At 40.3% G+C, this 13,974-nt stretch overlaps 1 protein-coding gene across 2 annotated transcripts; it reads right to left on the bottom strand.

The window, feature by feature from the left end:
- Positions 1–11,252: 11,252 nt before the first annotated feature.
- Positions 11,253–13,328, bottom strand: LOC144559714 (uncharacterized). 2 transcript variants are annotated; one of them, XM_078308819.1, is made up of 5 exons: positions 12,940–13,328; positions 12,437–12,709; positions 11,840–12,247; positions 11,525–11,545; positions 11,253–11,440 (listed from the first exon to the last, which is right to left on the bottom strand). In XM_078308819.1, the coding sequence occupies exons 1-5, from the start codon at positions 13,118–13,120 to the stop codon at positions 11,397–11,399; spliced, it is 927 nt and encodes a 308-aa protein (XP_078164945.1). In that variant the 5' UTR covers positions 13,121–13,328; the 3' UTR covers positions 11,253–11,396. The 2 variants fall into 2 exon arrangements, with proteins under 2 accessions (XP_078164945.1, XP_078164943.1); XM_078308817.1 differs by having other exon boundaries at positions 11,253–11,587.
- Positions 13,329–13,974: the final 646 nt, after the last annotated feature.

Here is a 13,974-nt window from a genome sequence, read left to right as displayed (position 1 = left end):
TGCTAAGATAATGCTTTTGTTTTAAATCCAATTTTACCCCTTATTAAATACCTTCTTATTATACTTCTAATTAATTCTTGCTATCAATTATGGAAGAATATAATTCATGAAGCTTTTTGTTTAACTAATCCTGCCATTATTACTGCTTATCTGTCAGGTACAACTTTATATTGATTCAAATTTTCAACAGTCTAAAAGAAATTTTATAAGTAATTAAATGATGAGATAATTCATTGAGACTAGTAAAAAAAATAATGGTGAACAAATCTTTTTTATTTGATCCAACGAAAATTATTTGAATAAAAATATATGGTTAAATTTTGTTAGTTCCAATATGTGCAATTAAAATTATGAAAAAAAATATAACATGTTAAATTATGAAACTTCTTAAAAGTTAACAAGTAGTTTCTAAGTATTTTATTTGTAAATTAAATAGATAATTTCATTTTGTGGAGATCGTTTATTATCATGTGATTGGGGGGGGGGGGGGGGGGGGGGGGTTTCAATTTTTGTGTCCTTTTGTAGTCTAAGGTAGAAGTAGTTAGATTAATTATAATTTGAAAAATGACATTGACTGCATTAATTAGTTTTCAAATAAATAATAAATGAGCAGCCAAGTCAAGAAAAAATTAATAATTCATGGGACTTCAAAATAGCATTATTTATGCTCGGCCAAACTAATAATTTATGTATATGAGAAAGGGAGAAAGAGTTTGCCATGCATGTTTTGGTACCAAATATTTTTAATGTATATAGTTAGCCACTGTACATACCTTTGTTCGAACAAATTTTGCTACTAGTGTTAGTCGTATGAAACAAAGAGGACACTGAGGTGTTACAAAACAATGTCTGATTTAGTTTCAAAAAATCTGTCTTTCTTTCTTTCAATTTTCTTTTCCTTTTAATTTTAATCATGAACATATGAATAAAAGTAAAAATAATTACATTCCTTATTAATGAATCCATAAATATATATAAGATCTGTCATTTGTATTGTTAAGTCTTAAATATTTTCTTTGTTAACAATAACTTACTTTAAAAGAAAGTTTGAAAGAAAATTTATTAAGGACAAAGTTGGTATAAAAGAGAAAAAAATTCTCTCAGCTCTCAATAATATAAATTTTGCATTCAAAATAGCACTCCCCTATTGAAAACGATGGCTTGAACATCATTTGAAGTAATCAAACTTGGCCTTCCTTTCTCGTCATGACTTGATCAATTAATAGATGTCTTTTATTAAATCTGATGTCATTACGAGCAACAACCATCAATATTGAAAATTATACCACAAATATTATTTAGGGAGCACCTAGCTATCCCCCCGTAACAATCCCTCATTTATCCCCCAGTCATTAACTACTTAAATAACTACTAACTACCTAGGGGGACCACTTACTATTTGGGGACCATTTAATATTTGAAAGATTTTACAATTGACGCGCGCAAGTATTCATCTATAATGCATTAAGTATTTATATATAACATATCAAGTATTCATACCTAGGATATCAAGTATTTAAAAAAAAAAACTGGACACGTTTTTAGAGGTGATTTTTTTTTCTCCGTTCAATGTAATCAATATTTCTAACGATCGGTAAGGAATTTTGCAAATCTAAAACCACGAATGTTTTCTACATAATTTTATCTTTCAAATGAGATCCATGATGACATACTTTGAGTTGTCTGTTGCACAAGTATTCATCCTCATCAAGAAAGTATTCATCTTCATTGTGCAGGTGCAAATATAAAAACTTAACACACCACTCATCCATCTTTTACACATTTTTAGAGGTGATTTTTTTTTTCTCCATTCAATCTAACTAATATTTCTGACGATCTGTGAGAAATTTTGTAAATTTAAAACCACAAATGTTTTTTACACAATTTTATCTTTCAAATGAGATCTATGATGAAATACTTTTAAGTTGTCCTTTGCTCAAGTATTCATATCTCATTACGCAAATATTCATATCTCAGTGTGAAAGTATTCATTCTCATCGTGCAAGCGCAAATATAAAAACTGGACACATCACTCATCCATATTTTACACGTCTTTAGAGGTGGTTTTTTTTTCTTCGTTCAATTTAACTAATATTTCTGACAATATATGAGAAATTTTGCAAATCTAAAATCACGAATATTTTCTGCACGATTTTATCTTTCAAATGAGATACATGATGACATACTTTCGAGTTATCCGTTTCACAAGTATTCATATCTCGTCACGCAAGTATTCATCCCTCATTGAGAAACTATTCATTCTCGTCGTGCAAGTGTAAATAGTTCATGTATCAATAATATTACAAGCATATGTGTATACCTCAATTAATTTTACAAGAGCATCCGAGTAGTATTGAATATTGTTTTATTGCTTTCTAGTTTAATTTTATCTTTTGGAAATAAAAAGTAGTTGTCGCATGTTCCACTGTCGAAACAAAAATAATATATCAATGTTATAGATCATGTAACTGAAATGTTCTAAACAAAAACAGTATTTAAAAGAAACAAAACATACTTCATTGAAGTATTCATCCATATATGTTGAAATATTCATTCATACACGTTGAAGTATTCATTTGTATACCTCTATTTTTTCAAAATTTATTTTTCTATCATTTCTTAGTACTTAGTAATCTATCAAATCTTACATATCATGTAATTGAAATGTTACAAACACACATAATATTTAAAAGAAACGAAACATACTTCATTTAAGTATTCATACAGATACATTGAAGTATTTATTCATACATGTTGAAATATTCAAACCTAGGATATCAATTATTCATTCATACACATCTATTTTTTCAAAATTTATTTTTCTAAGGGTCCACAGAAACAAAATGAGTTGAATTCGATCGATCGTCACTGGTCGAAAATCTGTATGACAATAAAAACAAAATTAGTATTATTGAATATGTTTGTTTGCTACTGTAGAAGGAGTAAATCTAATCAACACAATGTCACTCATTTTGGTACCTGCTCAGGGGCTCCCTTGCTGGTATGGTGTCAGTTCTAAAGAAAATTCAAGGAAGCCTCAAAGAAGTAACATACTTCAAAATTATTCACGTCAAGTTATTAGTAACCAAATCTAAATTAAAATTTCTATTTCTAAATGAAAATTGAAAACCAAAGCACGGACCTTACTAACCAAATATAAATTAAAAATTTCTACTTGTAAATGAAAATTGAAAATCAAAGCACGGATCTTACTGTTCAACGCTATTGATCGCTTTCTCTGATCTGAAATATCCTGCTCAAATCCTACGTCGGAGGTTGATCCAGTGGGTTCTGGGGAAGGTTTTCGGAGATCGCCACTACTAGGGTTCCGGCGAGGGTTTGAGGAGATCGTCGCTGCTAGGCCAGAGGTAGATCCAGTGGGTTCCGACGAGGATTTTCGGAGATCGCCGCTGCTAGGTTTCCGGCGAGGGTTTGAGGAGATCGTCGCTGTCGGATTGGAGGAGGTTGGTGCAGGTTTAGGTCGCGGGGCAGCAGGGTGCCGGGGCAATGGGGTGGCAAGGCGGAGGCTTGAAGGGTTTGGAGCGGAGAGAGAAGAAAAGATAAAGTGGAGAGTTCAGATTTAAATGAGATAGAAGTGTAATTTTATAATTTTTTCTAATTGGGAAAGACAGTTGACTAAAACAGTTAATTAGTTCGTTAGAGATTGGGGGATAGATAGGGGATTGTTAGACGGGAGATATTATAATTACCCTATTATTTAATACCTGCACAAACAATTACTAGAGCAATTTTGAAAGAATGCATCAAGTTTTACGCAACCAGAAGCTGTAATAACGGAATTCAGCAAAAATTGCATGCAAAGCAGATGCTTTTGTTTGATTCTGAACACTAAAGTTACTAAATCATCAAAACTGTCAATTTTGCTCCAAATAATACTAAAATATTTTTAAAATTATAATTAGAACAATTTCCAAAGATTAAACCATCAAATATATACAGTTATACCCCAAATATTATGTAATACTTGTACAAATAATTATTAGAGAAATTTCTAAATAACAAATCAGGTTTTACGCAAAGAAAAATTACACACAGAAAATTCCAGTCATTTTTCATTGTGTATTTCATTTTCTTTTAGGAATATAATTGGGATAGAAGCTATATATATATATATATATATATATACCAGGACAGCCGACACTTGGATATATCTAGTTGTACACACCACTGGAGTTATTGATAGAAAACAACAAGTTTGTCTTCTAAGCTTTTGGGGACAAACTAGTAATGTTAACATCCGTAAAGGATAATGATTTTTTAATCCATGAAAAAGAGTTCATTAAGAAATGCAGGGTAAGATTTTAATCCTCTACAACTAAGACGATGCATAGCAATTGTGAAAACATTAATTGTTTTTAGTTGGCTTGTCCCCAACAAAATGACAGTTTGTTCATACAAACTCAAAACAAAAAAAGCTAACTAAATGTAAAATAGTTACAATAAATGTAAAAATGAAAAAAAAATTAGCAACAATTTCCTGTACCAACTGGTACCGTACCAGTCTTTGTATCAGCAGCCTAGTTTTGATGGATCTTTGCAGATAGCCTTGTCAAATTGGCTTTCTTATCTCTGTTCTGTTTTCCAATATTGTACCTTAATAATTGTTGAAGCTCCTTCCAAATTAGATTCAGTGCTGGTTCGTCAGATCAGTCATTGTTAGTACTGGTACATATGATTCTTAGTGAGGTGTGGCTTTATGTTTTATGCCTCAATTCATCTAACCTGTTGAGAATTATGTATGTTTATCGTATTATGAGAGTTGTAGGGTTATATAGGCAAGAAAGATATTATAGAAGTTGTAGGATTGTGTATGCAAAATGTACCGCCTATATAGGCCCAAAGGAACAATGGAATCAATTAGAATTCATTTTAGAACCATTTCCTCTTTGTCAATTTGGTATCAGAGCTGAAAAAAACGAAACCCTAAAATCGCTACTGTAGCGCTACAGTAACCGCGCGCTACAGTAAACGCGATTTCACAGATTCAAGGCAGAGCCACCTCCGCCCAGCTCTGCCTGACTGCCTGAGCTCCGCCTCTCTCCGTTCAGGTCGCCTGACCCTCCTGGTCACGGCCTGAGCTCCGTCCGGCCGCCGAGCTCCGCCCCGCCCTAGTTCTACCGCCACTGCCATGATCTAGGCTTCTCTGACCTAGATCCGCCGTCTAGCTCTAGATCCGCTGCTCCTCTCTCTCTCTGCTCCGCCTTCCCTTTCTCTTGGTCGAGCAGCACTGTAGCTCCGCCTAGCTCCGCCTTGACCACCAGCCATCTTTTCTTTCTCTTCTCTTTGGCTGTTTTTTCCTCTTTTCTAGGCCGTGCCACCACTTCTAGGGCCGGCCAGCCACCAAAGGTAGGTTCCGAGTGTTGATTTGGCCGGCGTGGGAGGCCTAAATCCCACGGTACCCGAGAAGCGGGTTCTTGGTTGGGTTTGATTGGGTTTAAGCTCGAGTCTTGATGCGCTAAATCAAGATCGGGACAAGAGGAAGAGAAAGAAAGGGGGAGATGATGTGGATGTGGATCTAAATCGGGTCAAGAAGTGTCAAGAACTTGATTTTGTAGAGGTGATTTGGACTTAGAATAATACGTGAGGCGTAGATCTAAGTCGGATCAATGTCGGAAGGGGAGATTGAGAACCCGTTCGCGAAGGCTTGCGCGAAGCTGACTCCTGATGAGCTTGCTATCATGGTGCGAGCGTTGGCCGTGAGCCAAGCTCCTGTGGAAAGCAAGCCGAAGTCGCAGAAGTTGGAGCTTCAGTCTGTGGACATAAAACTGGATGGGCCAGCCTCGTATTTGAGCTGGTCGCGTCGGGTTAAGAGAGCTCTGGTAGGGAAGAACGTGGATGGGTATATCACGGGTGAGATGGAAGTACCAGCAAAGGATTCAGCTGAGTACAGTGTGTGGAGGTCTACCAATAGTATGCTGCACACTTGGCTCCTAAACTCGATGAATGCCTCTATTGCCAAGACAGTTGATGCAATAGAGGACGTGAGTGAGGTTTGGGGGAAGTTGATGCGGATCTATGCGGGGATTGACAACAACATGAGGGTGTTTCAGATTGAGAGAGAGATCGAGGAGGTAGCACAGAGAGGTAGGTCGATTGGAGAGTATGCCGCAGATCTGGAGCGACTGTGGGCAGATTACGACCACTTCTCTCCTGCTGAGTGCTGTTTGGATCCAAATTGCAAGAAGGGTGTGAGAGATGTTCAGAGAAGAACTATGCACTTTCTGAGGCATTTGGACTCAGCATTCGAGCAGAGGAGCGCTATGTTGCTAGCCATGTCGAAGATCCCCTCACTGGATGAGGCGATCTCGGCAATGATACAGGAGGAGAGCCGTATGGGATTACAGGCTGGGATAGGGGGATCTCCAGGAGTGAGGTCAGCACTAGCGATCTCCAACTCAGGTAACACTGGGTACAGAGGTGAGACTCAACAGTGCTACAACTGTGGTGAGGTAGGTCACCTGAGGCAGGCTTGCCTTAAGCCACCAAAGGAGAGAGACACAGGTGGAAGGGGGCAGTCTGGGAGTCGTGGAGGCCGAAGAGGTGGAAGAGGCAACCGGGCACATCTGATGGTTGCTGAGGGGGAAGAAGAAGCTGGTGTGGGCTTGTCAGAGGAGGATCAGGCACTCGTTGAGGCCTATTCTCAGGGGCTCAAGAACAGGCAGAGACCGACAGGTGATGGGAAGAGTGTGCGCGATGATGCATCCACCTCCTCCTCTTCTAATGTCAGGGGTAATTTTGCCTCTGTTGCTTACTCGACTACAGGTACTAGTGATATACTTGCTCTTTCCTCTAGATCCATCGCTAGATCATCAGATTGGATAGTCGATTCCGGTGCATCTCGCCATGTGACTGGTACGGCCCAAGGTGATCTTCCTATACTCACTTAGCGGTACCAGAGAGCATCCAGACAGCCGATGGTACGGCCCAGCCGGTGGTTGGTAAGGGTACAGTGAAATGTACCAACACTTTGACTTTGTCTAATGTTTTGCATGCTCCTGCTTTTCCTGTGAATCTCCTATCTATAAGTGTCATTATCTCACAACTAAACTGTGTTGTTTTGTTTGATAATCCCAAGGTGATCTTCTGAGAGAAGGGGACGGGCAAGGAGATTGGGACTGGCACAATGCATAGAGGACTGTGGTACATGGATAAAGAGGGTATGAGCTCGGCCCTCTCATCCATTGTTGAGAGAAGTGTGGAAGACCTACTGATGCTCCATCATAGGCGATTGGGTCACTCTTCGTTTCCAGTTTTGAGTATGATGTATCAGTCTTTATTTGAAAAGGCGAATAAAGAAAAATTGGTGTGTGATGCGTGTGAGTTGGGCAAGCACACCAGAAGCTCTTATGTTAGCTCTGGGAGTAGGAAGCCTTGTAGTTTTGATTTGATTCATTCGGATGTATGGGGACCTTGTCCTACAACTACCTTGAATGGATTTAAATACTTTGTGTCTTGGCTTTACTTGATGAAAAATAAGAGTGATATGCTTGCTTGCTTTAAAGATTTTCACAAAATGGTTCAGACTCAATATGGTGCAGTTGTGAAAGTATTGAGGTCTGACAATGGGACAGAGTACACTAATAAGGCGTTTGGGGAATACTTGTCATCTCAGGGGATACAGCATCAGACCACATGTCCATACACACCAGAGCAGAATGGGGTAGCGGAACGGAAGAACAGGCATCTCCTTGAGGTAACTCGAAGTATGATGATTTCAATAAAAGTCCCAAAGCACTTGTGGGGGCAAGCAGTTCTGACAGCAGCCTATTTGATCAATAGGATGCCCTCACGGGTATTGGATTGGAAGTCTCCAATTGAGATGCTGACAGGTAAGAATGGAGATATTCTTCCTCTCAAAACTTTTGGGTGTGTGTGCTTTGTACATGACAACAGACCCAATGTGGGAAAACTTGATCCAAGGGCCGTGAGGTGTATCTTTGTGGGATACTCAGCCACTCAAAAGGGGTATGCGTGCTGGAGTCCAGTTGAGAGGCGAATGTTTGTGAGTATGGATGTTACTTTTCACGAGCTTGAACCATACTACTCCTCAGAAGCAACATCACCATTTGAAAGCTCGCTCGATACAGGAGGTATGAGGCGAGAGGAGGAGAGTAGTGGTGATGGTGAGAGGAGGATGGTGAGTGTGGGTGGTATTGGTTGCCCCATGCTCGAAGAGGCTGTGATTGAGCCGGAAAAGGAGACTTCGGCTAGAGTTGAGCCAGAAGTTGAGAGGATTGAGTCCGAGGGTGGTGGAACTCAGGCTCAGGGGGAGTCAAGATATGGTGAAGTGTATGTAAGGAGAAAGAAGCAGAATGAGGGAATCGTGCCTACTATTGTGCCAAGTCCCTTGTCCCTGCCCGCTCCGACTCTTGAGACACCTTCACCATCCACCTCAGACCCAGAATACACAGGTGATATGATTCCTCTCTCTACTCCTCCCACTCCCTTATCGGTAAGGAGGACTTCTCGCGAGAATGCAGGCATTCCTCCTGACCGGTATGGTTTCCCACATGACATTGCCCAGTTTGTCTCTTACTCACACATATCACCTGTACATGGAGCATTCATTGTATCATTAGACATTGTCTCTATCCCTAAGTGTTGGCAGGTTGCTAAAGAAGATCCGAAGTGGAAAACAGCCATGTTAGAAGAGCTCGAGGCCCTTGTGAAGAACAGAACCTGGGAGCTCGTGTCACTACCACCAGGCAAGAGGGCAGTTGGATGCAAGTGGGTCTTTACAGTGAAACATAATCCTGAGGGTCTGGTTGAACGCTACAAGGCTCGGTTGGTAGCGAAGGGGTACAGTCAGACCTATGGAATCGACTATGATGAGACCTTTGCACCCGTGGCGAAGATGAGCACAGTGAGGACACTGGTTTCCATGGCAGCGAATGGAGGATGAAAGTTACACCAACTCGACGTGAAAAATGCGTTTCTTCATGGTGACTTGTTAGAGGAGGTGTATATGGAGATACCATCAGGGTTTGGCACGAACCAGACAGTGGGTAAGGTGTGCAGGCTCAAGAAGTCGCTGTATGGGTTGAAGCAGTCCCCTCGGGCCTGGTTTGATAGGTTCAGGAAGGCTATGGTAGGCATGGGCTACCAGCAGATCAATGCAGACCACACGGTGTTCTTTCGACAACATGGCGGTCACATTACTATGTTAGCTGTGTATGTTGATGATATGATCATTACCGGGGATGACGAGGGGGAGATTGCACAGTTGAAGGCAAGATTGGGGAAGGAATTCGAGGTGAAGGATCTGGGACTGCTTAGGTACTTCCTTGGAATTGAGGTGGCTCGTGGAGCAGAGGGAATTGTTCTATCCCAAAGGAAGTATGTCCTAGACTTGCTCACTGAAACAGGCATGTTGGGGTGCAAGCCTGTGGTTTCTCCAATCGATGTGAAGGCCAAAATAAGTGCAGAGACAGGAGAACAGGTTGATCGTGAGAGGTACCAGAGACTGGTAGGCAGATTGATCTATTTGAGCCACACTCGTCCCGATATCTCATTTGCAGTGAGCGTGGTGAGCCGCTACATGCATGACCCTAGGAAGGGCCATATGGACGCAGTGTATCACATTCTGAGGTACCTGAAGAGTGCACCAGGAAAGGGCTTGATTTTCAGGCAGAATGGGCACATGAACATTGAGGGCTATTGTGACTCGGATTGGGCTAGTTCTCTTGATGACAGGAGGTCCACAGCTGGCTACTGCATGTTTGTAGGGGGCAACTTGGCCTCTTGGAAGAGCAAGAAGCAGCCAGTTGTTGCGAGATCTACAGCAGAAGCCGAGTACAGGGCTATGGCATTGGCAGTTGCTGAGATGGTGTGGCTGAAGAGGTTGTTGGAAGAACTCAAGGTGGATAACGGAGCTAAGATGAAATTGTGGTGCGATAGCAAGTCCGCGATTAGCATTGCCAACAACCCTGTGCAGCATGACAGAACCAAGCATGTGGAGATCGATAGGTTCTTCATAAAGAAAAAGCTAGAGGGTGGACTATTGGAGCTGAGTCATGTAGCTACTAGAGATCAAGTAGCTGACTGCCTCACCAAAGGACTTAGCTCGATAGATCTAGATAGGTTTTGTGACAAGATGGGCTTGAAGGATATCTTTTGCCCATCTTGAGAGGGAGTGTTGAGAATTATGTATGTTTATCGTATTATGAGAGTTGTAGGGTTATATAGGCAAGAAAGGTATTATAGAAGTTGTAGGGTTGTGTATGCAAAATGTACCGCCTATATAGGCCCAAAGGAACAATGGAATCAATTAGAATTCATTTTAGAACCATTTCCTCTTTGTCAATTTAACCTACCTAAACAACCAAAGACAAAAAAAAAAGTAGCAGATTTTTAATAAACCTATAGTTAAATGTGGTATTAAACTATTAATCAGGTTTTTGTAGTTTTGATCTTAATCATATCAGTTTCATTTTGTTTCAGCACATAAGCATTTGAGAATTTTGCAATTCAGAATCAATTAACATTATAGCTTGGGAACAATCGACAAATAGGATTTTATGCTTGTCTAATGTCTAGGCATCCCTTGGTATAATTTTGTGATACTTCAGTGCAGGTGAATATTCCTGTACTACCCCTTGTTAGTACGGAGGGACGGAGGAGTAAAATATTATTTTTCTGAAAAAAAGAGGAAAAAATTGAAAAAAGAATTACTGAAGAATAATATATATATATATATATATAGGTCTTCTTCTTCTTTTTTCTTTTTCTTTTTTCCCTTTTCTTTTTCCCTTTTCTGTTTCCTTTTTCCTGGTCATAATGTTTTATGAGCCTTCTCTGTTCTGTTAATTATTCTTTGTACCTCCGGACGAAAAATTATGCCTCATTTTAGAAGATTTTTCTTTGCCTTGCTTAAAATATAACACATAATTCAATGAAACCATCATATTGTTCTCAAAAAAGTAAGAAATATAAAAAGATGTACTATGATTCAATGGAACCATCATATTGTTCTCAAAAAAGTAAGAAATATAAAAAGATGTACTATGAGAGATCTCCCATAAATTTTAAATTGTTGAATTTCTGGTTTTCAGCAACAAGTTCTTTCAAGTTTTGTTGACTGGAATACACATGCAAGAATAGTATGCCTATTAAGTGTTGCTTTGAAATAAAAGTTTTTTTGTTATAAAAATAAATTTCTTTTTATAGCTTGATTGGAATATTTTCCAGAATCTAGTTTTGTTAAATAATATTCACTAAAATAATCCAACATGTGACTGGATTATGCTAAATATTTAACATATATATAGACATATAGTACAAAACAAACCTTTAGTACAGAATATAGAACCATCACTCTTAAGTCATAATTATATCCAAAACCATAGTGATAGCTAGATACATAGGTACATGATTCCTCATGGAGAATCCTCTTTTGTGGAAGGAAAGCCTGGCGGTATACCTGGGAAGCCTGGCGGTACACCTGGTAAGCCCGGCGGTACACCTGGTAAGCCCGGCGGTACACCTGGTAAGCCCGGGGGTACACCTGGTAAGCCCGGCGGTACACCTGGTAAGCCCGGCGGTACACCTGGTAAGCCCGGCGGTACACCTGGTAAGCCGGGCGGTACACCTGGTAAGCCCGGGGGTACACCTGGTAAGCCCGGCGGTACACCTGGTAAGCCCGGCGGTACACCTGGTAAGCCCGGGGGTACACCTGGTAAGCCCGGCGGTACACCTGGTAAGCCCGGCGGTACACCTGGTAAGCCGGGCGGTACACCTGGTAAGCCCGGGGGTACACCTGGTAAGCCCGGCGGTACACCTGGTAAGCCCGGCGGTACACTTGGTAAGCCTGGAGGTACACTTGGTAAGCCTGGAGGCAAAATTGGGGGCAACGGAAACCCAGGTGGCGGTGGAGATGGTGGCGGTGGTGATGGTGGAGTTAAGCCTGGAATTAATGGAATATTAAAAGGCGGTAAAGAAGGCGGCGGCGGCGGCGGTGGTGGTTGGAGTATGGGTAGTGGCGGCAGGAGTGAAGGTGGTGGTGGTGGCTGGAAAAATGGCAGTCCTGGTGGGAAAATAGATGGTGGTGTTGGTTGAAAGCCAGGTGGCAGCAGAGATGGTGGCGGCGGTACCAAAGGGTTTTGTGGAACTGGAACCCCCCCTATGTTTGGTGGTTGGAGTGGGTTTGGAGGGAAGAAGAAGAATGCCGGCTGGTCGATTTGTTCGTCACATATGACTGGCTTCTTTTGTGGCTTGAAGGTGACAGTGCCTGCGCAAATGGAATAATTGTATACATTATAATTTGATTTATAGGAAATGTTTCATTTGATATAAGTTTATCATCGACTTTTGACATGTGTAATAGGAGAATTTTCTGAGATTTTATTGTTTGACATGTCGACTATAGGTATAATTAAGTATCAGTATCAATTCATTAAAATTAATACAATGCACTGACCTGCTGAGTACACTTTCATGCCATCTTTTCTTGTAGATTTGAGACGAAGCTCTAGTGCAGAGGTGGTAGAGACAGATGCAACTGCATCACAGAATGTTGTCGCATGACTGGTTTTATGTAGATCAATTGTGCAATTCTTGATTGATGACTGGGTATTTTTGTGCACTTCTGGAGGTATATTGAATTTAAATAACCCTTTTGGGTTTGTGATTGCTGTTTTGCGAAAAGCTATATGCTTAGACTCATCTGTGCATTCTACTTGAATGGAGGCTCCTGTATTTATAGATTGTAGAGTTAACAGTGTTAGTAGAGAGGAAATTTATATGGATTCTCAAAAATTGTATTTCACTACATTTGCCAGTACCAAGATGTGTATTAGTATTCTGCTGATAACGATTGAGTTATATAACTGTTAACTCGAGCGTAACTGAAGCTCCCATAAGAAATTGCAGCTCTAAGTTTGCTAGAAAACATTTATTATCATAGAGGAAAAACTAATTAACCTGTGATGAAATGGCCCAGCTTGTTGCTTTGTTGTTCAGAGCAAGTGTCACAATAAACATTACCAGTAACCAGTGTTGAAGGCAGTACTGCACTGTGCTTCCTACAATTGCCTTGTGAAGGGAAACCCAGCAAAAGAAAAGGTACAACCAAGTACCAGGCACTTAGAACAGCACAGTCCATGATTATTGAGAAATTAATTCTCAGCTTATTATGTACAAAAACAAAGACCGTGGCTGAGTATATAACGGTCCATCAAGTTGATACCATCATTTACGTTATTCACAAGAGGGGAATAACAAAAGGAATATGATCCAACTGCAAACCAAAAGCGAACTCTTTCTTCGTGCCACTAAATGTTAATTGTTTACAAAGAGTCTGATGAGAGAGGGTATAGTATATTAGTATATATGCATAGTACCATAGACTCACTCTATATATATATATATTGTATTTCACATTTTAATATCTGATGTTTTTGGAAGTATCACGGAGAATGTGGGGGCATAAAAACAAAAGCTGTCTATTTTGAGATTTGGTTCACACTTCACATGCACGAGTACTGATTTCCTTCCAAAGATTGTTTTGTATTCTTCTCTCATTTCAGACAAAATGCTAGTTCCAAGGGTGACTAATTCGAAATTTCGAATGAATGTCGGCCAAGTTCTTCTTGCGGATCTTATCCTTCAAAGCTAGCTAGGGCCTAGGAATGAATCATTCAGGCGTGGGAATTGGGAAGCGATTGCCTACTTGCCTTGTTGCTTGGGCTAGATCCGGTCCGTTTGTTTCCATCAAGTTCGGGTTAATTCTAGACCGTACGCCTTCACTTCTTTTCAGATTTGTCTACGACCAAATTTGTAAAGCACATGGTGTGTTGGGTGTATATTGAAATGCGAACGGGTTACATCTTACGAAGAGGCACGGAACTCGTTACATCTATTGAAGCCCCAACAGATCAGACCAGTTCAGTGCCCAGGAAGGTAGGTACCCGTTATAGTACTGTTTATGTGACTGCTCCTGTGTATTTTTTGTGTTGT

The sequence above is a fragment of the Carex rostrata genome, chromosome 9 (assembly GCF_964058835.1).
Source record: "Carex rostrata chromosome 9, lpCarRost1.2, whole genome shotgun sequence".
NCBI lineage: Eukaryota > Viridiplantae > Streptophyta > Magnoliopsida > Poales > Cyperaceae > Carex > Carex rostrata.
The sequence above is the reverse complement of the archived record's forward strand: the minus strand, read 5'-3'. Positions and strand labels throughout refer to the sequence as shown.

Bases quoted from the DNA above. Each gene is read 5' to 3' on its own strand.
- LOC144559714 (XM_078308817.1), bottom strand. From the start codon at position 13,120: ATGGACTGTGCTGTTCTAAGTGCCTGGTACTTGGTTGTACCTTTTCTT. The intron at 12,710-12,939 runs GTTAATTAGTTT...CTATAAATACAG, and splicing joins GCTGGGCCATTTCATCACAG to GAGCCTCCATTCAAGTAGAA. The intron at 12,248-12,436 runs GTCAGTGCATTG...CCATTTGCGCAG, and splicing joins CATGAAAGTGTACTCAGCAG to GCACTGTCACCTTCAAGCCA.